The sequence below is a fragment of the Caenorhabditis remanei genome, chromosome X, assembly GCF_010183535.1.
Source record: "Caenorhabditis remanei strain PX506 chromosome X, whole genome shotgun sequence".
Taxonomy (NCBI): Eukaryota; Metazoa; Nematoda; class Chromadorea; order Rhabditida; family Rhabditidae; genus Caenorhabditis; species Caenorhabditis remanei.
Window position 1 is genome coordinate 14,283,391 of NC_071333.1, and position 25,109 is coordinate 14,308,499.

At 38.1% G+C, this 25,109-nt stretch overlaps 5 protein-coding genes across 5 annotated transcripts; 3 read left to right on the top strand and 2 right to left on the bottom strand.

The window, feature by feature from the left end:
* Nucleotides 1-1,454: 1,454 nt before the first annotated feature.
* On the top strand, nucleotides 1,455-4,505 carry GCK72_024840 (uncharacterized protein; the record flags this gene model as incomplete). The annotated part of the gene is made up of 7 exons (XM_003118420.2): nucleotides 1,455-1,539; nucleotides 1,589-1,679; nucleotides 1,837-2,023; nucleotides 2,347-2,470; nucleotides 3,607-3,719; nucleotides 3,765-3,821; nucleotides 4,257-4,505. 7 exons carry the CDS (start codon nucleotides 1,455-1,457, stop codon nucleotides 4,503-4,505), a joined length of 906 nt encoding a protein of 301 aa, XP_003118468.2.
* A 13,884-nt stretch (nucleotides 4,506-18,389) lies between these two features.
* GCK72_024841 (uncharacterized protein) lies at nucleotides 18,390-19,167 on the top strand (the record flags this gene model as incomplete). Its single annotated transcript, XM_053736080.1, has 3 exons — nucleotides 18,390-18,528; nucleotides 18,713-18,901; nucleotides 18,956-19,167. 3 exons carry the CDS (start codon nucleotides 18,390-18,392, stop codon nucleotides 19,165-19,167), a joined length of 540 nt encoding a protein of 179 aa, XP_053579646.1.
* GCK72_024842 (uncharacterized protein) lies at nucleotides 18,399-19,932 on the bottom strand (the record flags this gene model as incomplete). The annotated part of the gene is made up of 5 exons (XM_003118284.2): nucleotides 18,399-18,565; nucleotides 18,612-18,930; nucleotides 18,976-19,630; nucleotides 19,678-19,805; nucleotides 19,876-19,932. 5 exons carry the CDS (start codon nucleotides 19,930-19,932, stop codon nucleotides 18,399-18,401), a joined length of 1,326 nt encoding a protein of 441 aa, XP_003118332.1.
* A 701-nt stretch (nucleotides 19,933-20,633) lies between these two features.
* GCK72_024843 (uncharacterized protein) lies at nucleotides 20,634-24,646 on the bottom strand (the record flags this gene model as incomplete). Its single annotated transcript, XM_003117590.2, has 6 exons — nucleotides 20,634-20,729; nucleotides 20,776-20,856; nucleotides 23,404-23,481; nucleotides 23,894-23,968; nucleotides 24,169-24,320; nucleotides 24,517-24,646. The coding sequence occupies 6 exons, from the start codon at nucleotides 24,644-24,646 to the stop codon at nucleotides 20,634-20,636; spliced, it is 612 nt and encodes a 203-aa protein (XP_003117638.2).
* On the top strand, nucleotides 22,386-23,288 carry GCK72_024844 (uncharacterized protein; the record flags this gene model as incomplete). Its single annotated transcript, XM_003118303.2, has 5 exons — nucleotides 22,386-22,484; nucleotides 22,559-22,742; nucleotides 22,835-22,940; nucleotides 23,000-23,093; nucleotides 23,148-23,288. 5 exons carry the CDS (start codon nucleotides 22,386-22,388, stop codon nucleotides 23,286-23,288), a joined length of 624 nt encoding a protein of 207 aa, XP_003118351.1.
* Nucleotides 24,647-25,109: the final 463 nt, after the last annotated feature.

Below are 25,109 nucleotides of genomic sequence, written 5' to 3' on the forward strand. Positions count from 1 at the left end.
TTACTACGTAATAATCCTACATCCAAATATAAATTCGTGGAACAATGAATATTTTGATTATATTTAAATTTCATTTAACTTTTGTTTCATTTCGAGGAGAATCTTATGCCCTGTCAGTTACAAATTTTGGTCCCTCTTTGCCAAGGTACACACAACGATTCTCACCCAAGAGGCAGATAAAACAGATGAGGACTACTGTATGGGAACATGCCACTCTCATCAATTTGTTGACAAGAATACACGTATTATTTGCTTATTTACCCTCATCCTGAGCAGAATCGTACTACTAATCCTCAATATTGGTAGTCAGTGAACTTTCAAGAACAATATCTGCCAGGGGTTGAATTTTCTCAGTATTCAATTGCTTTAATTGACCATCTGCTTCTAAAAAGCAACTCGCTTCATATTTTTTGTTCACTACGTCTATTTTGTGTTGTTCTCTGAGGATCTTCCAGTATGATGTACAATGATAAGACGAGCTAATTATTACCCCGGAATCCCGGAATAGAAGGCGATGATTTATGAGTCTTCCGAACCCGGCAACCTCACTCCTTTCTCGATATAATGACACTGTATCATAAAGGTGTTATATTAGTTTTAGTATATTTGAAACATTTAAAACGTATTTTTGCACTTTAGTGGAAGTGACAATAATCTGAATACTTTGGGTTGATGGCGCTGCTAAATTGGTTTTTTTTTGACATATTTTTCATGAATTTTATTTTATAATATAATTTGATATTTTGTATAGTAAATATTAGTTTCTAAAACTTTTCATTAATGTATTCAAATGAGTTTTTGAAGAAGTTCAAAAACTTAAACCACCAGTGACCCTTTGCTCTCTTTAACTGAAATTGTATTAAAACGTATCTCCTTTTTTCCAACGTTGTCAAAAAAGGCGTTGAATCACGTTTTGTGCTTGAATATAATAAAATGAGTTGGTTTTTCTTTTTTGCGGATTCAAAAGAAAATAGTCTCAACCTCCAAACATTCAAAAATTGAACCACCACTCAAACAGTTCCCGTAATGTACCGTTTTGAGTTTAACTTGTAACTCACATCAAACTAGATTTTCAATGAGGAATAGTGACCTAGCTTTCAATATTTGTATTTTTGTGACATCCTATTTCGCTTCCCACCCTTTTTCCCATTCTCATTGTTGTCGCATCGCTCCGCCTCCTCTTGCCTCGATTCAGACCAATCCGTGCCGTAGGCGTGGTCGTTTACATTGAGACACGCTCTACTAACTGGGAATACATTAGCTTACCAGGCAGATGGTCTATTTTCTTAAGCTAGTATCTTACTATCACACAGTATAACCAAAGTTTGACTGGAACTCTATTTAGCACAGTCAAGATTTTTCTGTTCTTCCGTTCTCTTAATTATCGTCCATCCTTCTCTTTCCCTTTTCTTCATCACGTTTTTTTCATCATTTTCATTTCAGCTATATCAGAAATGCACAGTGAGTATTATACAACGACACAGAGTTCTACCACGGAGGCACAACCAGAATGGCAGGCGTCTGCACCCATCTATTCAGGTATCACCTTTATTGAATCACACCGTACCCTAAAATGTTTGAATTACAGACCCTCACGCCTACTCACCCAGTTATTTCATGAACATTCCACAAGTCCAACATTTCATTCCAGCCCCAGTGGACCCTTTCATGTATCCAACGTAGGTTTTTTGCTTTTTTTTCAATTTTCATTTCTTTCTTCGTATATCTGAGGGAGGGTCTGTTTGAATTTGTTTCTTTCTCCCTCATCTCATCTCCCACAAAAACCACAATTCACCCGTTTTTTGATTCAAGGTCAATCATCTGCCCGTTTTTCAGAAATCTCGGAACCTACGTTGGTGACAAACAAGTGCAATGCTTATGGGAGACCAATGGACAGTGTTGTATGCAATTGTTTCAAGATTCCGGTGAATTATCAGCTCATATCAGTTCCACTCATATCACTCATGACAGCAAGTTTGTGTGTCTGTGGAAGGGATGTGATCGAGAGTTCAAGCTGTTCAAGGTAAGATCCACAAAACTCCACAAGAATCTGCCACACACTTTGTTAACACATACTCATAAATTATTTGTCTTCTGAAGAGAGACCTCCAGCCCGAAAGTCAAAACGTAATAACTTTTTGGAACCATCCGTTTTCCACTATTCCAAGTGACCCGTGCTCGGACAAAACACTATCCTGCAACTATGTTGCGTCATAAGTTTTCAATTGTCTCCGATTTCTATTCTTCGCTGAACACGGTATTAAACTGTCCCTTATTCCCTACAATTATGCTCATTTGCACCCTTACGTAATTTGAACACCTAGCAATATATTATACTTTTTGCAGGCAAAGTATAAACTGGTCAACCACATGCGAGTGCACACTGGAGAAAGACCGTTTCTCTGTGAAACGTGTAACAAAGTGTTCGCGAGATCCGAGAATTTGAAGATTCACAAACGAATCCACTCAGGTATGTAGAATATTTCTATATTAGGAGAAGGAGGATAATGAGTGGGTGGTTGTTTTTGTAGAAGGTGTAATAAGGGATTAGTATAGGTATCCCTCTTAATGAAATGATACATGGTATTCTTATGTCAAGTACCCAGAACGCCAGGTGATAGATATTTTTGCCTCATCGTTGAGCAGCTCTTGAGCTAGCTATGATTCACTATCGAAAAGGCAATAATGATTCAGTGAGGTGACCAGGGGTCTTTTCATAACCAAACCAAACATTCATCATCATGAATTCCATTGAAAAGAGAAAAGGGGGTTATTCTTTGCATTTGATCCGCAACTTTTGAGGATTGCAAGATTTACGATGTCAGTTACTCCTATTGTCAAGCAAATCTCGATACGATCCTATTTCGTGCTTAGGGTTTCGCTTTTGTGATAGTCTCGCCTGTTTATTATTCACGTTCGCCATCTACCGTAATCCGTTTACGGGCAAAGCAGTCACAATGAAGACAAGTGGGTTTCGGGACTTTCGGGATTGAATCAAGAAACAAAATATGGATTTTAAACTAAACATGTTTTTGTTTTCAAGATTAAGCAAGCTTGTAGTATTCTACAAAATATTTGACTTTCTGACGCCATCTCATCTAATTATGTGATGAAAACCTTTGAATACAAGCCGATGATTATCCCTAGTGATGCTTCGAATTACATAATGTTTAGCCTAAAGATTTGGCTTCCGCCCTTTTCATCCTCACCGCCATTTCCCACTTGTAGAACGGTATCCGTGACGTAATGTTACACTCCTTAACATCCATATGACAATATTTGCATTTTCGAATCTTAATGAAATCAAAATTTTAATGTGATGAGCAAAAATTTGCATTCCAAGCAGATGCAACAGATTTTTCATTTTTCATCATTCTCAGTAAAACGCCTTATTTAAATATCTTTGCACACCTCAGCTGTCTCATGGGTTCTTGATTTACGAGGATTACCACTTAGAACCCCGGTTGCCCCCGATCGAACCTTCGCACCAACCTTAACACCCTCCTCGTTTTCCCAACAGAAAAGTTATCCATCTAGTGTGAGAGGAAAAGACAACACCTGGGCAAGTGTTCTCGACACCTACAATAATGGGAAAATTAATTTCAGGCGAGAAACCATTCCAATGTACACACCACGGATGCACGAAACTGTTCGCCAATTCATCGGATCGTAAGAAACATATGCATGTACATTCGAGTCACAAGCCATATTGCTGTTTGGTAGGTTAAGAATATTCGCTAATAGTTATAATTTGTAATTTGCAGCATCACGACTGTGGAAAACAGTACACTCATCCGAGTTCTCTACGCAAGCATATGAAGGTAAGGCATGCGTTTATTGTCTTTATAGGGATTAGAAGGAGAAGGGAGACAATGGTGTGCAAGGGTTCGCACTTACTGGTTGGGAGAAGGAAAGATCTTATCTGTGCATAAACTGTGACAGATTAGGTGCACGAAGGAATAACTCTTCTGTATGAAACTTAAAACAAGATCATTTGTAAAATTTCAAAATAGAACTTTTCAACTAAACAAACGAGTTTCTTCCTTCCAGTCTTAGTCACTGCCTAGCACTTCTTAGCAGACCGTGCGCGAATTTGATTTGCATTTATGGCGTTTCGAATGAGACATTTTTCTTTCTTTTTCTCTCTCTTTTGAATAGAAAAAGAGGTGGACTCGTCTTAAGATAAAATCGTCTTACAGTACTCTGATTCAAATTTCCTAGTCTTCCAAAAACGATTGAAAAAGAATAATTTGTAGGTTCATGAAAATGAAAAGAAGGGACAAATGACTCCGGAACACGACGAGAGCAGTGATTCTGGAAACGCGTCGATCGGAACACCGACAACAGATGAGAGTTCAACATTTTCACCGGAAAATCTGAAAAGAGATCAACAACACACGATGCATGCATTCATGGATCGACCAAATCCATTCATGCAAATGTACCAGAATCAGTTTGTCAATCCCCACTACCCAATGTTTGTTCCAAAAGTACTTGAGTACTAGAATTTAGTCCTCTAAGTCACTTTCATAGCTTTATAACTTTTTTTTCTTCCCGTTCCACCCATGATTGTGTCGTGCAATGCTCCAGAGTAGGTGTATATCAGATCCCTTTCTAAATAGTCCCGTGATTTTATTATATCTATTCTGTTTTAAATTTTAAATTTTCCTTTCCATTTTCACTTCTCTTCCAAACGCATTGTGTCTGTTTTCGGGTACACATCTCTCATTTTGTTCACCTTTTCCTTGCTCCTTCAACATCCGCCCATTATCTTTTCAATAGGCACTGCTTTTGTTGAATTCCTTCTTGACACCTTCAATAAGCAAAACGACGTTGGTTTCTCTAATTGCTCCCTTCTCTACTCTACATGCTTTGTCACTTTCAAATTCAAAATATTGCGGGATCGGAATGTTGTCTTTTATCTAAATTTTCCATGTGATCTTTACCATATTGTGGGGTCTACACTCAAAATTGACATATTTCTATTTGCCTTTCAAATCTCATTGCGTGGTATCAATCTCACTGAAATATCACTTATAATTTGTTTATACTTCTTTCAAATTCGTTGAAAAATAAATTATTTTGTTTTGGCATACTGTATGTTAACATCGTAGTGACTCTTAAGCTAATTATGGGTACAGAGGTGACTTCTGGGTCATCAATTGCATAACAATAGTGCACATCCACAAGTTTATTCTATGATGTGCCTTATATTTGCCGACCAATTGAAAATCACTATTGTTACGTGTTAGCCCTGTGTTGCATATGCTACTTTGTTGGCAAACACTTCCACACAGGAATAGACAGGAAGAATTAGAGAATTACTATGTATGCTTGGATGAGTAGGTATTTTTGAAAATTTTGAAATAAAAAGTGCAAGGTGTCAGTCAATTCAATCGGATTTCCGGGCGGCGAAAAAAAGAGGTGAAGGTTTGGGAGGGAATGAAGAAAAATAAGATCGCCCGCAACATGTTCAATTAATTATCTTAAAGGAGGCACGCGACCGCTTCAAAGACACCGCCACCTACATGATTGCTTACTGTCTTGTTCTAGTTTTCAATTCTAGTTGGAAAATGACCAGGTTTTGAATTTTTCTTTGTACAGATGAGGTGTTCAGAAAAATTCAGCTAAGTGTACTATAATGTAGACATAAAATAAATGTGTTATTTGAAACAGATCATCAAAATGACTTTGTTTTCACATAACAGGAAATAGACTTGAACTTGAACTAATATTGTCCTGAAGAGAATTGAAAATTATATATTACTGTCTCCCATATAAAGTGTAATCACCAACAAATATTTTTAATTGTTTGTGGCTCAATAAAATAAAAGTTGATTTTCTATAATTTTAAACACATGACATCAACTACACATCTAAAACAATATTTTATTCATTACTCTATTTTAACTTCATTCAAGTTTTCAAAGTGACTCAGTTTCCCACATTGTTCAAGTAAGAAACAGTCCGCGTCTCTCCCGTCGATTTATTATTTTAGCGCGTGTCCGACAATTCCATCGGGTCGATTTTCACTCCCTTCCATGGGAACGAGGTGTCACATTAATCATGAGGTTTGGACAAAACATGAAGATTGAAATTGAATAGAACACTTTTTGACGTTTCGGAGAAGTGTGGAAAATAGAGGAAATTATATACGGAGTTCGGGTAAGACATCGATCAAACGCATTTCAAAAATTGAAAACAGGAACCGTGTAATTGTTGTCAGGATTTCAACGGTGCAAGAACGCAAATTTACTTTTCAGCGCTGATAAATAGCAAAATGAAGAGATTTGATTGGAAATGAATATTTTCTAATTTTTTCCCCCTTTAACTAGGGAAGGTCATAGAACCAGTTTGAAGCTATGAGATGTTACCAATTTTATTGGAAAGCTGAAAAAAAGTTAACTCCAAATATATATTCAGTTTTTGTCTTCGAAGTCTTGTATTCGAGAACAACAAGATAACAGTTCAGAAAAAAAGTGAATTATTACCTTTTTAGCACGCAAAAACTCCAGAAAATATTTCACACAGTTTTTTGCGTGTCAGATTTTTCCAAACTTTGACCTTGTTTTTGTCATTTTTCCAAACGTTGACCTTGTTTTTCTGGAATCCCAGACCAAGTGGACAAAAACTGATGATTATATATTTGGAATCTGCGTTTTCTCAGCTTTCAATTGATATATGTCACGTTCCATAGCTTTAAACTAACTCCATAACCTTTTCCAGTAAGCGCATACCCATTTTCGAATGTGGTGCACAGCTTATGGTTTACAAGCTTAACTCCCTTTGGAATAACAAAACCTGTCAAACAGATAAACCGTTTTGTGTGGTCGCAATTGCTAACCACTAATTTGATTTCTTTTTGTTTTGGCTCACCCCCACACCTCGAGTTAATTGGTCCGGTCTTCGGTTAACACCTGCACAGAGATGAAGTCGCGCACGCCGAGCAACCGTGGAAGACCCATACGTGAGTACTTTTTTTGTGTATGAAAGATCAAAGCTTTTGGCGATTCAGTATGTATAAAATTTAAAATTCGTACATCTCCAACACACGTCTCTTTATTTGGTTTCCGAACACCATTTTTTTCGATTGAATAATTATTTTTTTGTCTTTTCCCTTCTAACAGTTTACATTTTCAGAAGGTTTCCATGAATTTGACTAGTTTTTTTGTATTTAGATTTGTCTTAGGTTCACAACTCTCTATTGTTGAGTGCTAAAAACGGAAATAGGCTTGGAGGCAAGAGTGAGAGAGTCGAATAGAATAGTAGGCACAAACTGCCCACTAGGGAGCAACTTCATTAACCTTTTTTCGCCCAGAAGGTTTTAGGTTCTTCGGTTTTCGTTCTCATTTTCATTTGTATTTTTGTTCCAGACTTCATTTTACTTTTAGTCTTTTGAAGTTTTTGTTTTGTCTGTAGCTCCTCTTTTTAGTTTTTACTCTTCTTTTTTTACTCAAATTGCAGTTAAGCTGTTCTCCGATGAATTGAATTTTAATGAAATAATGTAATTATTTTGATAGTGTCGAACAGCTAAGAAAAACTTATAAAAACTAAATTTTCAGTAGAAGCAGAAGAAGGAACCAATTTGGAAGAAGACATCGAAATGGGGCAAGACAATCAAGGTCCCAAGTCCGTGAGTGATTTTTTCCTAACTGTCATGCGATAATCAGTCTCATTTTATTTAGATAGTGACTTTATATCAAAACGTGTAAAAGTTTATTTATGTTTTCATTAACTAAACCTCATCCATAACTCTGAGCAAAAAAACATAAATCCTCAGGAACATTTATTTCTTTTTGACTGCATTGTTTCTGGTTCAGTGCTCACGTCCTCCCACTCTTATTAAGCAGTTCATTTCAGACAATGGGTGCCATTCAACGGTTTCTCAACAACACGACAGCACACGGATTACCACGGATTTCGAAAGCGAGAAATCAGATGGGGAGAGGGTTCTGGGTAGCGGTATGGTTGATGTTCTTCTCGGTTTTTTGTTATCAGGTAGATAAAAAGGGAGACCTAATTTATGAGGAGAAAGCGTTAGAAACGATAATCCTGAAAAATCGAACGAAATGCATTATTGGATTGAATATTGAAAACTACAAAACCTACACATACTGTAAACCTATTTGAGTCAAGGATATTTTTGGGATCTTGTTAAAATTATCAAAATTATCAAACCTACCAGAGATATTATTATTTTTGATTGGGAATTTTAGCAACTCATTACTTAGTCATTTTTTTCTGGAGCACTCTTTTTGCAACCTAATGAGCTTTTCACTAAAGGTCAATATGAGTTCAAAACGAGTGCAAGTCAAAACAATTACTTATTTTTTCCAGGCTGCTCAACTTTACTCAAAATTCGTTCAAAAACACCCGTCTACAAATGTCAAGGTTAGTTCCAGTTCCAGACAAGTAAATAATGTCATCGACCGAAATATCTGTGATACAAGGGATTGAGAAAAAGGGTTCCATTTCCCAAATTGAGTTTTGTTGTTTCGTCTAAAAGAGAGTGACGCAAAAGGTAATTGTTCTTATCTATCCCGGTCCCCGCAGACAAAGTATCCCATTACCCGAATGAGTAAAAGAAAAAAGAAGAAACAAGACAGAGATGATTTCCTGGAAGAAACTCGTAAGAAAATTGGAGACAATGTTGCAACTCTTCATTTTCTTTTCTTTTTTCCGTTTCAATTTGATTAACTACTCATTTCGTGGCTCAAAAGTACAATTGATTCATTTCCGTTTGAAACTATTACATGGTGTAAACCTAGCAGTAGTCATATTTCTTGCAGAGAAAGATCCGTTCTATTTTTTCTTTTCTTCACCGCTAAAGTTTCACAAACCAATCACTCAAGACATCTAATGATATGGTACAACACTTTCAAGTCCCAGTCATAAATCTTGACCACTTTCCCGTCCATTTTCTCAATTCCCATTCCAATTCTCATTTTTCTTTTTCAATTGTAGGTGTTGGTCCCCAAGAAACCCGCTGTACTGAGTGAGGCTCACCGGGTCCAGTTCATTTTTCTAGGAACTTTTTTGGGAACCTTTTGAAGGGAACCACTAAATGTTTCTTTTTCTTCAATTTTTGAAACCACTAATCCCTCTCGTTGGTTTCTAATCCACACTGGGTACCTAAAAAGTGATTTTAACATAAGAGCCAGCAGCCAGCAGTCAAAGTTCATCTCTCCGTTTTCTGAAACAATAAGACCCTTTCTAGCCGTCACTCTGTTCTATTGGACCTCTCATAAATCACAAATTCGATATTTCTTCGGGTCATTTCGGTCACCTGTTCGATCGAAATGTAGCATATTCCGAGAAATGAAGGGGTCCGCGCTCATTTGTTATGGATTTGGTTTTTGAAGTGAGTCTGATACGTGTCTTAACCTCTTGCCGTTTACTTACCACCTCCCAGCTCTTTGTCACAGAGTGCATTTGGCCTTTTTTATTTTTTTGAACTCTCGAAACACAATGATCAAGCGTTATTCTAACAGAAATATAGTTTTTAAAAGTTTACGTGTTAGTTCTGATAATTCGGTGACGCATAATGAACGTCTTTTGGTTATAATACAAACCATGTTTGTAAAAAATTCTATAATTCATTTTCCAAATTTATTTTTTGTTGACAATCTATCATCGTGTTTTCGAAAAGATGAATTCTTCCCGTGCTTCTTCAACAAATTGCATTTTTAGCATCCATAATAATTTTAGCATCCATAATAATAAAAACAATAATTGAAATTTATCTATATATTTCTCTCATTCTACACTTTTTGACATTTAGGCGGACCCTCTTTCTTTGAAAAACAGAGATTGGTTTTTTGCTATTACATTCCAATAAACCTGCTTCACGATGCATGTTCTAATGTTCCATTCGACACTTGAGATGCAAACTTTTGCTCGTTTCCGTTCCTTCTCGCATGTCTTCACATTCTTTTGCTTCCTTCCTCTTTCATCTTTGAAAATCTGGGTACAGTAGGTAACATGACTTTTTGATCTTTCAATTAAATGTTTTTTGAGCTGTTGATAGTGATATATCTTCTTTCTGCTCCTTTATCTATCTCTCGATTCAATTGTTGGGTGTTTTGACAAGCAGCTGATGCCCACCTAGGATACCCTTGCAATGATAATTCATTGGTCGATTACCCAGGATAAAAACGAGTGTTTGTGGTAGTGAATGATTCTTCTCTCACAACGGAATGACCCTGAGTGTCCTCCGAGTTTCTCAACGATGTTTTCACCAAAGATAGGTCTCACCGAGACTAGAACAAAACTATATGTTTTAGGTGCAACAAACTTGTTTCCAGCGAATGGCAAACATTTTTCATTTTTTTCAAAATTTTTTGGTCGAGTCACTTTGAGACACTGTAACTTTGTTCATTTTGAAGTTTTTCATAAAATTCAAAGTGTTATAAAAAGCTGAAGGTGTCAGCTACAAAAAAGCCAACTGGAACGTTTTACCGAAACTGAAACCTGAAAAGATACAAATCAAAACGTAAAAATTGACAGTACTTTTGAAATCAGAAAATGCCCATTTTCGAAAAAAAGGTCTCGGGGGACCATGTCTATTCGATTCCTCGTGTTGAGTGAGGTACACATACATGTACAAATATATGGCTCACCTTTCATTTTGGAGACTTATTTTCAATTTTTCAACTTTCAAGTCGATTTCTACGTATCCCTATACACGAATATCGTAAAAATTAATGGTTGAATTCGTTTTATCTGCGATCACAGAGTTATCAGAACATGATATTGGTTCTCAAAAACCGCGTTTTAGCATGTTTCAACAACATTCCGCCATGAACTGTGTTTTTGCGTTTTCAGTTGAAAACTCGAACGTATAGGGATACGTAGAAATCGACTTGAAAGTTGAAAAATTGAAAATAAGTCTCCAAAATGAAAGGTGAGCCATATATTTGTACATGTATGTGTACCTCACTCAACACGAGGAATCGAATAGACATTGTCCCCCGAGACCTTTTTTTCGAAAATGGGCATTTTCTGATTTCAAAAGTACTGTCAATTTTTACGTTTTGATTTGTATCTTTTCAGGTTTCAGTTTCGGTAAAACGTTCCAGTTGGCTTTTTTGTAGCTGACACCTTCAGCTTTTTATAACACTTTGAATTTTATGAAAAACTTCAAAATGAACAAAGTTACAGTGTCTCAAAGTGACTCGACCAAAAAATTTTGAAAAAAATGAAAAATGTTTGCCATTCGCTGGAAACAAGTTTGTTGCACCTAAAACATATAGTGTTGTTCTAGTCTCGGTGAGACCTATCTTTGGTGAAAACATCGTTGAGAAACTCGGAGGACACTCAGGGTCATTCCCTTGTCAGACATTTTATTGGCTGCGAATAAATGCTCGCGCCTGTTTTACGACCGGGTGCTCGGCACTTTAGTTAGGAATCTGACACTTTTTTCACTGGTTTTTTCTAACTTTGAAAAGATAAAAAGAACGAAGGTGTCACTTTTAGTTTTGAAGGTACTGACGGATAGAGGACAAACATCATCAGCTGCTATTTGATGATATGAACTTTTAGAGAAAATAGATTATGTTGTAATAAGAAGTGCAAACCACTAGTCAGTTTAGGTTTTACACATTGTATTGAGATATAGCGCATAAAACTTGTCTGATGTGAAGTGATGATGTTTTTCTCAACAATTTTATTAAAATAGTGTTAAATGATGATGAAAACCTCTCTTGTATTTCTTTATATTTGACACTCACGCGTCTGAAGTTTTACATTTAAAAGTTCCTTCAATAGCAAACCATTTACTTTCGAGTGTTCATAACTTGAAGTGCAAAAACCTCATTTTTCTTTCCTGTTTTTCTTCTATTTCTGGTTTTTGAAAAAAGAAAAAGTAGCTCAAAATTTTGAGATGTTAATTCTAGGATCAGTGAGTTGCAGTAAGAAAGAAAAACTTCTACTTTGAAACGTTAAAAATGGTGTTCGACTCTTTTTTCGAAAGATTTTTTTTGGAACTCTCATCTTTTAAGATTTTTTTTGCTAAGCTGGTGGATACGCTGAATTTTTTTCTCTGAATTTCTTCAAACCAAAAACAAATACACGTGCCCTTCTTCTCTCCAGACTTGAATTAAAAATGCAACACACTAAACCATACATTCGGAATAGATTGTTGGTGCGTTTCGTGACGTTATCATATCAAATGTCATCGTGTTTCTTGCACAAAATGAAAAAGAAAGTCCCTTTCTTACTCCTCCCACACGGCATGTACAACACAGAAATCCGTTCTTTTCTCTTGCTCACCTCGGTTTTTGAACCTTTTGGCTTCACCGAAACATTTTGTCGTTTGTCTCTGACTCATCAAAAAGCGGAGGTTTTTTTTGAGTTCTTTAGGAATGCTTTTATCTGGGGACAAGTGCTCTCAGGTGCCTTTTCAACCAGCCGCTATCATTTATCAATTCTTGATGATTCGGTACTCTCAGAAGTTGTTTTTATTTTTCTTCATTTTTCTTCATTTTTCATCTTACTTTCATTTTACTTCCTATTAATCTGGTCCAAAGATCCAAATATAAACTACACTCTCTTTTTTTCGTTTTTTTCATGCATTGATTCCAGTTCTATTCTCAAATTGTGTCCCTTCCTGGTTCCACATTTGTATTCATCAATTTCTAATGTCTTCTTCTCTAAACGAGCCAACTTTTCTGCCGTCCACTCAAAAATTAGGGTTTATTTGTGAAGCAAGAAGCAATCACCCAAAAAATTGTTTTTCTAGTCAATCCTAACTTGTTCCTAGTACCCGACGCACATTCCTACTTCCAGCCTCTTTAAGATATGCTGTTCTGTCTGAATATTGCTCAAAGGCTAGTAAAGGATGCGAGCAGGTATGTAGGTAGTTGAGGTGGTATAAGACATGTAGTGATAATCTGATCTACATAAACCAGAAATACTTATATGCATAGGTACTGTACCTGACAACTCGATAAGAATGTCCAACTCATACTTTTTTGTAAAAACTTCTTTTCCATACGTTTTTATTGACCACCTGATTTTTTGCTGCTCTTCAAATTGATAGTCTCATCTAAATAAATAAAAACTTTAGTTAGGCGGGCTATGTCGAACCACCACCACAGTAAAACGAAAAAGTCATCTATGCTGCCGGGACGAGAAGATTACATTTATAGCCATGAAATTCCGAACAAGGAAAAAAACGAAAAACTCAATGGTGCTTCAAAACACAACGACCACATAAACGAAGACGATGAAACCATGAAAGCCAAAATGATGGATTTCTGCGACAAAACAACGGCTCACGGAGCGAAACGGGTTCTGATAGCGAGAAACAGTTTTTCGAAACTAATGTGGGGAATGATCATTTTCTCGTTTTTGCTGATGTTTGCCTATCAAGCCAGCAAGTTGATACTCAAATTTAATGCACATGAAAAAATCACGGATATTTCGGTTGAGATTCTGGAAATAGAAACAGAAATTAGTAATACAGCTTTTTTCAGCTGAAATTCGACGACGTGGAGTTCCCAGCTATCACTTTCTGCAATTTGAACCCTTATAAGAAAAGTCTTGTTATGATGGTTCCCTCAATTCGGGATACGGTAAGTTTGCAGGATATTTTACGCTTCACTAACTAACAAACACTATTAAAACAAAAAGTAATAAGCAGGAAGTAGCCCATTATCTCATCCCGGAACACTTTTCAATAAAACAACCTACTCATATTTGTTTTTTCCAGATGGACGTTTACGATAACGCGAAATCGCATAGCAAAACAGAAGGAGAAAAGAAAAAACCCAAAATTTCACGTAAACAACACTCAGATGCGAGCCAGCAGATGGTCCGCCAGCTGTTTGCAAAAGAAATTGAGGAGGGAATGGTAGAATTGAAAAAGTCCAACTTGACCCTTCAAATGACCAATCAGGCTGCAAGAAATATTAGTGCAAGGCGAAGATCCCAACGATCGGTATAGTCAACGATCTCTGTTTTTGGTGTACACAATTTGAAATTCAGGTTGAGAATAGAAGATACGAAGCAATTGAGGCACATTGCAAATGTGTCGGAAACATTGGAATGGAGTGTATACGTTTCGAATCACCACCAAGAGATCCTGTAAGTAGAATAACATTGCAGTATTTTTGTTATGTACATATTTTCAGTCATCCAAATGTATTTGTACCTACGATAGGGACATGGAAGTAGCATGGCCGTGTTTCAACATCAGGTGAATACAGTACCGTTATTATTCTGAAATACATTGTGAAATGGTTTCAGTGTCTGGTATGACCATGAATGCCCACTTTGTCATGATGACGGTTACTGTGAATCCTCTCTTCCATATGGAACCACTTCATCTGATAAATGGCCCTGTATGTGTAGAAATCGTGGAGATACGTCAGAGCGGGAAGACGTAAGTTTTTTTTTCTTTCAGTGTCGTAGTACCATTTTCAAATTTCAACTAATATAGTTTCAGCCACTTGAACTTATTTACGGATATCGGAAGGTATAGAGAGAAAATTGCAGATTTTGAAAATATGATTTAAATTATCATTATATAGACACAAACAATTTAGTTTGGGTTTTCTGAAAACATTTTGTTCATTTTTCAGTTGGTGTTCATTTTTCAGCATAGATTTTTAATTTCATTTATTCCATCACCATTTTGTTACTTGAAACTTGTACTAAACTTCTCCCGAAGTTTTAGTTTCAACACGCTATTCTAGATGAAAGGTTTTTGGTTATGAGACAGTTTCGATATGACGTTTTCAGACCCCCTACTGTATCGGAAAAGCTGGAGAAGTTGGAGTTGGAAAAACTGAAATCAGAAAGCTCTGGTTGGAGAATAATATGACCACAACCACAACAACGACTACAACAACCACTCCCCCACCAAGTTAGTTTAAATTCTATATTAGATTATCTATTAGACCTTCTCATCAATTATTTTCAAATTTTGATCACATTGATACTGCATGTTCACATGTTTAACAACTTCATTCATTCTCATACTCAAAGCCGCATGTTTTAAAAAGGTTTTGCTACTACTTCTTTCAGCAACCACTTCTACAACCACCACAACCACTACAACTCCAGAACCTACTACGAGTAAGTTTCAAAAGAATCCAAACAAATACAGCTAAACACCGCACAGTCGTACAATTTTTTCGCACAAAATTTTTTACTTCTATAACTTTACCAGCTTCTACTACTACCACTTCTACTTCTACCACTACTTCTACCACTACGACAACAACTACCCCACCACCAACGACCACGACGTCAACGACTACAACTACTACTCCAGAACCTACCACCACTAGTACCTCGACTACTACTACCACGACAACTCCGGCACCTACTACTACTTCCACTCCGTATCCAAGTACAGTTTCGATTATTATGTTTTATTTTTCAGTTTTGACTAGAGGTTTATGTGATTTTTGAGTTAATTGCATGGTTTTGTTTGAAACGTTCAGTTTTGCACTTCTGAAACCATTTTTTCTGAGTTTCCTTCATTTTTCAGGTTTGAAAATTTGCAGTGAGTTTGGTTTATAGAGTTCTAGAGTGTAGTGCTCATCTTTTTAAATTTTCTCACTAAACGATTAACTTTCAGTGCGCCCGAACCAAAGCGCTAGAGTCAGCAACCCAGAAACTATAAAGGCCATGGGTTTCCAGGTAATTCTGTTATACTTTGATATGACACTAAAAATAAATGGTTGTAGGGAATGACTGACGGTGTTGCTATGTTAACTCGGGCTAAAGAGAATTTGATGTTCACAATGGCTGCGTTATCCGACAAACAGAGAATCGCATTGAGTCAATCGAAACATGAATTTATTGAAATGTGTTCGTTTAATGGAAAGGAATGTGATATTGATGAGTATGTTTAACAGTAACACTGATTTAGTAATAAACATAATTTTATTTTCAGAGATTTCCGTCTACATGTTGATCCAGAGTTTGGAAACTGCTTCACGTTTAACTACGATGTTAACAACAACTACACCAGTAGCCGTGCCGGACCAATGTACGGAATCCGCGTACTTCTCTTTGTGAACACTTCCGATTATATGTCAACTTCTGAGTCATCCGGAGTTCGTCTTGCCATCCATCCACCAACTGAGTATCCGTTCCCGGATACGTTCGGTTATTCTGCCCCAGTTGGTTTTGCGAGCAGTTTTGGAATCAAAAAGGTGGAAATTTATTTGATGACGTAGAATTGAAACACAATTTTTGAATTTTTTGCAGAAAGTGATGCAAAGATTGCCTGCACCGTATGGGGAATGTATAGAATCAAAGAAAGTGACTGACAAGAATTATATCTACACAGGATATGATTATCATCCGGAAGGGTGTCATAGAAGTTGTTTCCAAAAAGGATTGATTGATGATTGCTCTTGTGGAGATCCAAGATTCCCAGTGCCAGAAGGTTCCAAGCATTGTTCTGCGTTTAATGCAACAGCTCGTGAGATAATTGTATAATGAAAGCGGAAAACGTTAAATAATTATGTTTGAAGGGTCCTGCCTTGAGAAAAATATTGGATCAGTTGGAGATTTCCATCATATAACCGAAAAAATGGATAAATGTGTTTGCAAACAATCCTGTGAAGAAATCATCCACGAAGTCACCTTCTCCTGCTCAAAGTGGCCATCTGGTGCCACCGACGTATGTTTGAATACAATATCAAAACATTTATTCCTTTTACTTTTTTTTATTAAACTAATCAAATACCTTTTAGGCGGAACGTGTAAGTTGGCACAGTTGGAGTACACATATATAAAAAAGAGTCGGTTCATTGACATGTTCTGATTATTCTAACCCTATGTTCTATTACTCATTAGATTTCCCCTTTAGCCGTGTTGTCTATACCTCTGTTGATTTCACGAGAGTGAATTTTATGTAGATATTGTGTTTTCCACAATGATTCATTATTTCCTATTTTAACTTCACATCACTTTCCTATTCACATCAGATACAATTGCAATTCATTTTCACACAAGCACACAACCTTTAGTTTTGAAGAAATATGCACTTGTAATAAATCAAATATGAAATTTTCAGCTTGGCGACTGCGAAGGAATGACAGAAAACGAATGCGAGCAGTACTATCGTTTGAATGCCGCAATGATTGAGGTGAGCGTTTTTCGTTCTCTTCCGTCCATCCGACTAGTTTTTGTTTCTCGTTGGAGTGGTTAGGGCCAGCAGCTTCCGTGGCGCAATAGGCAGCGCGTTCGGCTGTTAACCGAAAGGTTGGTGGTTCGAGCCCACCCGGGAGCGAAATTTTTTATTGTTAGCCAATGTGATTGGGACCTATATCGTTTTCAGAAAAATATACTTTGCATGCATTAGTAAACTTTTTAAATCATGAAGAAAGAAAAAGATTTCGCTCCCGGGTGGGCTCGAACCACCAACCTTTCGGTTAACAGCCGAACGCGCTGCCTATTGCGCCACGGAAGCAGATGCACAACATTGTTTCACTCTTTGTCAAGTTGTTGACCGCAGCGGACGGAACTTAAGAGGGGGGAAATTGAAAAAAGGAGAGATATTGAGAGTGTTTGCATTGAAATAAAAGATAGTAGAAAAGGCGTAGATGACCTCGAACTGCTTCTATCGTGATCATTATGAACGAGAATTGCAATTCTGATGAATGGTCAGTGGCGATGAAAGTCTTCAGCGAAATCGTCAAAAGATGATCTGATGTTTACCGCACCTAGTGAAAACGAAAACTAACTATGCTATCTCAAAAATGCGGAAGCAAATATTATAGTTTACGTTTTTGCAGGTATTCTACGAACAACTGAACTATGAATTGTTGCAAGAATCAGAGGCGTACGGTTTGGTCAATCTTATTGCAGATTTTGGAGGACATTTGGGATTGTGGCTAGGTATGTACCCATAGAAAAGAGAAACGAGAATATTATTATGTGTTCAGGATTCTCCGTTATCACTGTTATGGAAGTGTGTGTTTTGTTGGTGGACATGGTTTCGTTGTTCTTCAAAAGTCGGCACGAGGAGAAACTTCGGCGAGAGAGTACCAGAAGACAAAATATTCCGGAAGACAAACGACAGATTACTATTGGCTCTGGACAGAAATCTGATGCTCTCGTATCCATTTAACACGAATAACCACGAACTTATTTTATTTTCTCCATTTCTTTTCTGGGTTCCCCCACTATTTAGGGTGTCTTGTGCTAATGTATTACACTTTTCAACTTTCCCTTATTTTCTGCAGATCTCTTGTGTATATAGTTGAGCTTTTATCTGAACTAGTCACTCCAATGAATGTTATCTGTCTGAAATGAAAATAATGTGTAGCTAACCAAAATTTATTAAATGTGAATTCCCCATAAAAAAGCAAAGCGCGAAAAAAATGCAGAATAAAATGATATAACAATCGATCGATAAACTTGGTTAAATGTGTTTGTTACTCTCCATCGAAAGCTTCGGCGGCATCCTCATCGGCGGCAGCCTCCTGGTATTGCTGGTACTCGGATACCAAGTCGTTCATGTTGCTTTCAGCCTCAGTGAACTCCATCTCATCCATACCTTCACCAGTGTACCAATGAAGGAAGGCCTTACGGCGGAACATGGCTAAAAGATAATATGTTTGTGACAATAAACTAATTAGAATAACTACCAGTGAACTGCTCGCTGATTCTCTTGAACAACTCTTGGATGGCAGTTGAGTTTCCGATGAAGGTGGCAGACATCTTGAGTCCTCTTGGTGGAATGTCACAGACTGCGGTCTTGACATTGTTCGGGATCCAGTCAACGAAATAGGAGGAGTTCTTGTTCTGGATATTGAGCATTTGTTCATCAACCTCCTTCATGCTCATTCTTCCACGGAAGATAGCGGCGGCGGTCAAATAACGTCCATGTCTTGGATCACAGGCGGCCATCATGTTCTTAGCATCGAAACATTGTTGGGTGAGTTCCGGAACAGTGATCGCGCGGTACTAAAATTAAATTTTATTGAATCAGGTAAGTGTATTTTAAAATACCTGTTGGTTACTTCTGCTGGTCAACGGAGCAAATCCAGGCATGAAGAAATGAAGACGAGGGAATGGAACCATGTTGACTGCCAACTTACGGAGATCCGCATTGAGTTGACCGGGGAAACGAAGGCAAGTGGTGACACCACTCATTGTGGCACTGACCAGATGGTTGAGGTCTCCGTATGTTGGGGTAGTTAGTTTCAGAGTGCGGAAGCAGATGTCGTACAATGCCTCGTTGTCAATGCAGAATGTCTCGTCTGTGTTCTCGACAAGCTGGTGGACGGAGAGGGTCGCGTTATATGGTTCGACGACCGTATCTGACACTTTTGGACTAGGAACAACAGAGAAGGTGTTCATGATTCTATCAGGATATTCTTCACGGATTTTGGAGATGAGGAGGGTTCCCATTCCAGATCCGGTACCTCCTCCAAGTGAATGAGTCAGTTGGAATCCTTGAAGACAGTCAGTGCTCTCAGCCTCTTTTCTCACAACATCCAACACATTGTCAACTAGTTCAGCTCCTTCAGTGTAATGTCCCTTAGCCCAGTTGTTTCCTGCTCCACTTTGTCCGAAAACAAAGTTATCTGGACGGAAAAGTTGACCGAATGGTCCGGAACGCACGGAGTCCATGGTTCCAGGCTCCAAATCTACTAGGACAGCTCTGAACGTATTAAGGATAAAACCAACAATATTTTTGGCATAAGATACCTTGGAACATATTTGTTGCCTCCAGCTTCGTTGTAGTAGACGTTGATTCTCTCGAGTTGAAGATCAGAGTCTCCAACATATTGTCCGGTTGGGTCAATGCCATGCTCGTCAGATATTACTTCCCAGAACTGAAAACATAAACCATAAGAATTTTTTAATATACTGGGCAAGAAGAAAGCGTCTAGACATGTGACTCACCTTCGATCCAATTTGATTACCACATTGGCCGGCTTGAATGTGAACAATCTCACGCATGATTCCAAGTTCCGACCCGGTGTGTCTTCCTCGTTGCCTAACACTTTTCTTTACAGACGATCACTGGCGGAACGGCTGTCTTGAGACTCGACTGACAACGGGGGCAGCGACTGAAGATGGGGTCCACAGAGAAGAGTAAGGGGGGTGGAGCTTCCTTCTGTGCGCACATAATTTATTCATGAGCTCTGCACCACGCACAACCGCCATCATATCTGTTGTTGGCTGTGTCCAGTATGGCGCATCATCAACAAATGCATGGCATTCGAATAATGAGTGGCCAAGAAACGAGAGGAAGAGACGAGATCAAGATCCAAGACAAAGCCATTTTTGAATTGTGCCATGAATTTGTGAGCGGACAACTGGTGGTGAGGGGTTGGTGGGGCGTCTTGTCATCACAATGAGTGCACTTAATGCATTGAGGATGATACTAGCTGCCTTTCTTATATCAAATATCTTTATACAAAACGTTTCATTCCGAAACACCCGAACAATTCTAAATAGAGATTAGTTCAAAAGTCAGCGTTGATAAATACGACAAAGTATAGTGTACAAAGTAATATCTGAATGAAAAGGTGAAATGTGCGGAACGTTAGAAAAAATAATTATGAAGCTCTTTTGCCATTTACTGTCAGCAGCAGAAGAGATTTCTTGTTTATCATATCACAAGTGAGAGTCACAATTTTGATGGGAATGGCAATTTATTAGAGCATATGGTGAGTTCCGGCATTTTGCATTTTTTTCTGTTGCAGACGTCGTTCATGTTCTTGCTGGAGTTGTCGGTGTTGCTCCTCGCGGTGCTGAAAATAAACTCTTGAAGATATATCCCATAAATATCAAACTGACTTCTTTCAAAGTGGTGTCCAGGTCATCATCACCCCATCCGAGAAGATCATCGTCAATCTCTCCAAGTGTCGTCGTAGCTCCCTGAAAAAAGAACCGAATCAGGTTTGCTTCATTCTTTCTCATCACACTTTTCGACGACACCTTTTGTCATTTTGTTTCTTGTCTCTTTCTACCTATGCAAAAACCCGCAGCCAAAAAAAAAGAGTCAAGCGCCGCGTCTCCCGGCATCGTCTTCCCGCAATTTGCGCCGCCGTCCCGACCGATCGGCGGGCTTTCCATAAAAAGTTGACGGACAACCAGATAGAGGAATAGAAAAACGACAAGACAAGGCAAAGAAGACGTCGATGAAATAGAAGAAGAAGAAGCTGTTGAAGCTAGAGAATCTATTCTCAACAGGACTCGCCGGGGTAAGTGGGAGGAGAACAATCGAATACCGTGTTCACTGATTAGCAGAACAAGTATATCGTCATTTGATCTTCCTTCGTTATTCTGTTTACTCGTTTGGCCGCACATCATTCAAGCTAAATCATTTGGTTGTCATTGTCTTTTTTCTCTTTGATTGGATGTGGTTTCTTTGAAAACGGAAAGCATTAAAGTTTTTTTCGGTTCAAATAGTGTCAATCAATTACTAAAACCTTTTAGAGATGCTTGCATAATGAGCTTGTGAAGTTCCAAATTAAACTCTAGTCAAAACTGGAACCATGAAAAAAACTAAAGATTTTCAAGTTCCAGATCGTTCTGACGTCATTTCCCAAAATTATCTCCTCATCTAGCAACTCACATGTTAGCGCATAAAAACCGTGACGTTTCTTACCCCCAGCAAGCGTAAAATAGAAAAAATACCGCTTTTTTATGGTCATTAGTTCCTTGTTAAACAATTTACTATACGATATTCGATTTGCCATTCGATTTCTCAATTTTGAATCTCTTCACTTTCTTTTCGGCTATCTCTCTTTTACCGCACTTGTTTACGTTTACGGTGCGGAAGACGTAGAAAGGTTAAATTCAGACGTGAAAAGGGAGAAAGAAGGCGGAGAAAACTCGCGGCCATCGGAAACAGGTTCTAAGGTATTACCGAGAAGCCCACCACATATCTGTCACCTCCGACTTTTATTCTCAATGGGCAACGGCATTCTTAACGAACTGTCTGCTTAGGTGCCACGTACTTTTTGCCATTCTTTCCAAATAAATAAGTTTAGAATATCCTATTCTCTGATGAATCACGGCATTCAGCATTCAGTATCACTATGCTTCAGTGATGTACTATCTCAGTGTTCCATATCAATTCTAATACATAGAATCTAAAAACTAGTCTCTTATCGCTGAATGTTTGAAGAATAGCCGTCCGGCCAGACACCCAAACCGGGATAACTATCACTTTTCACTATCATTCATGCCTTGAATTTGCGAATTCACCTTTTGTGATACACAGATTCAAATCTTTTGCGTAAATTGAAATGGATCAGCTTCTTCTCCGCCTTCTCTCCATTTCATTTACAAACCCGTCCCATTCTTTTCACTTTGTTTGCATTTTTTGAGAATGTCCTTCACTTGAAAAAGTATTCAATTCGGCTTGTTCATCTTTCCGATTTTGCAGAATACAATCGACTATGTTGAAGCTGGTGATAGCGTGTCTCCTTCCAACCCTTGCATATTCGGCAGTTCAGTGCTACGTTGGTCAGAAACTGTTTTCCTACGAATCCACAAATGTGAGTTGGACTGGGTAAAACATAGCCAGCTACCCACATCAAAAACCTTGAATCTCAAATTCCTAACTATTCAGGCAATCTGTGCCAAATTCATTCCATACACGTGTGCCGTCCAATGCGAATGGCGTAAGCAATGCAGTGAACACACGTCATTTTCCGCTTTCCGCGGACGTCGTACTTTCGTCTCTGGCCTTCTTCTCAATTCGAAATCTTTGATGGTTTTGTGTTGCGCTTCATTGGCTACTCGAGTGGAGACAGGTGAGAAGTGAAGTGACTAAGATGAAACGGAACGATGAAAGAAAAAACTAGCTGCTTATTGGATTAACGCGACTAAAATGTTGCATTTGCAGACAGCACCGGTCGTGAAAAGTGTATCTGGAGAGACACCGAATCCATTTCGGTCCTTGGCCCATCCATCAGAACTAATCCAGTGTTGGCACCAAACCACTACATTCGGTATGCTAGACTATAGTCGGATTTTAATTAACACCAATTTCCAATCTATGTATTTTCAGTGATGTGAAAATGGAGAGAGATGGAAGTTCCCGTGTTGACGTCACCATCGAAGTTTGTCAGTACCAATCCGAAAGAGATCATTGCAAAGTTGAAGTGAGATCAGATCAGAAACGACTATCATACCAACTATATTGTTTTCCTTTTCAGGAGATGAGCGAATTTGAGAAGAAGCGGTTTGATGTTATCAAGGGAAAGCTTGATAAGGCTAATTCGCATATCGCCACAACGACGGCGCCAACGGAGGTCAAGAACGAGGACGATTTCCTTAACAAGAAGCTCCGCAACTAACTAGTTATCTCAGAACACAAAACATCGTACCTCATAATTATGTATAAATTTCTTTCCCTCTCTGTCTCGCATGAACTAATAAAGATGAAAATCTATTTTTGGGGTTTTTGCTTACCACGCTTGCTTCGTTGAACTCGAATCTGCTTTTCTTTGGGGCGGTGTCACGGAATCCGCCACGTGGGGCTATGACGACCTAAAAGAAAAAAAACGAATGATTGTGACAGAAATCGGACGGATTCTCTGGAGTGATTCAAGAATGGTGACAAATTATGGAATCAAATTCATATTTGGAAAAAGCATATGAAAATTCTTTTGATGATCACATCCTTACAAGGCAAGTCTTTGGAGACGCTGCTTTCAAACATTCTACAAATTTGCAAATTGGTACTTTCGACCACGAGGAGTCCATTCAATGTGAAAAAACAAAACCATATGAAAAGTTTGAGAGTTCATAACTTGGTTCAAAGAGACATTTAGCCGGTTTTGATGGCGGAAATGAACTTCCCGTAGTCGAAAGTACCAATGCCCAATATTTTAAATGGTTTGAAAGCCGCGTCTCCAAAGACCTCCCTTTTTAGAGTTTACTAGGTACGAATATTTCTCACCTTTCTGGCACTGGTTATTGTTGGTTCGAGGGTGCTGAACAAGTCGTCTTCTGGCTTGGCATGTGTATCCGGCTTCTGAATAAGATTTTAAATTTTATTTAAGTAACCAAAATATTTTATTCAGATTTCAAGACTCCACTATCGTCACCAAGTGAAAAACTCAAAGATTGTAAACACTAGGTTTCTTATCTTTACGAGCTCTCTCCACTGGGCGTGTCTTGTGGAAAGTTTGACTTCACGGTTGACAAAATCTTGTCTGACTTATATCAGCTCACCTGGGCATTATTATTCCTCCACTGCTCAATCTTGTCGTTGACTTCTTCCTTTTTATCCCAATCTTCGTCTCCCCACGAGTCGTTTACTTCATTTTGGAGTAGCGATGCTCGTTCTTCACCTTTTCTCTCCGTTCGGATGTTGTCGACGACGACTGAAATTAAAGTTTTTTATTTTATTTCTATCTATTTTTGGAAGATTTACTATATTTCTGAGGTAATTCTTGAAAAATGTGTTTTTCCTACTTCAAAAACCATTTCTTTGTGTTTTCAAAGATTTTTTCGAAAACACGTGACTTTTATCCGATCTGCGGTGGATAAGGATCAAATCATTTTTCAAAAATAACCAACCTTCAAATGGTAAATCGTCCATTTCCATTCGCTTCTTGGTGCGATTTCCATTGCACAAATTGCGGAAAAAAGAAATAATCAATTGAAGGAGACGCATCGCTGACACGTATAATGCCCGAACGATTGCCATCTAAACTCGCATAGATTGTATCTACTCCATAGAAAATAGAAGAGGAGAAGAAGCGTAAATGGAAACGATAAATATTGTGGAAAACGGTGAGAGGCTGCACACAAGAACTCTCTCTTCCCAAAAAAAGCAGCGGCACCAACACAAAAAGCGGCGAGATGTGTGTATTAAACAAGAGACGCAGACATTGTCGTCAATTGGTGCGCATTGTCCGCAACCAGTGTGTACTTGTTATAAAAGAGAATTGAGCGACGGGTGCAGATGGTGAGAAGACGAGACAGGGGAAGAGAAGAAAGGTAATTCATCTCGTGATATGCGTTTTCCAAAGAGCATTGTGTATATCTTATCGCACTTTAAACCTGTGATATTCAGAAAAATGACAGAGATTGGGTAGAAAAAGAATTTGTCCCAAAAATACGGAATACCTAGTTTGCCTAGTTTGCAGAAACATTATTGGCATTGGGAG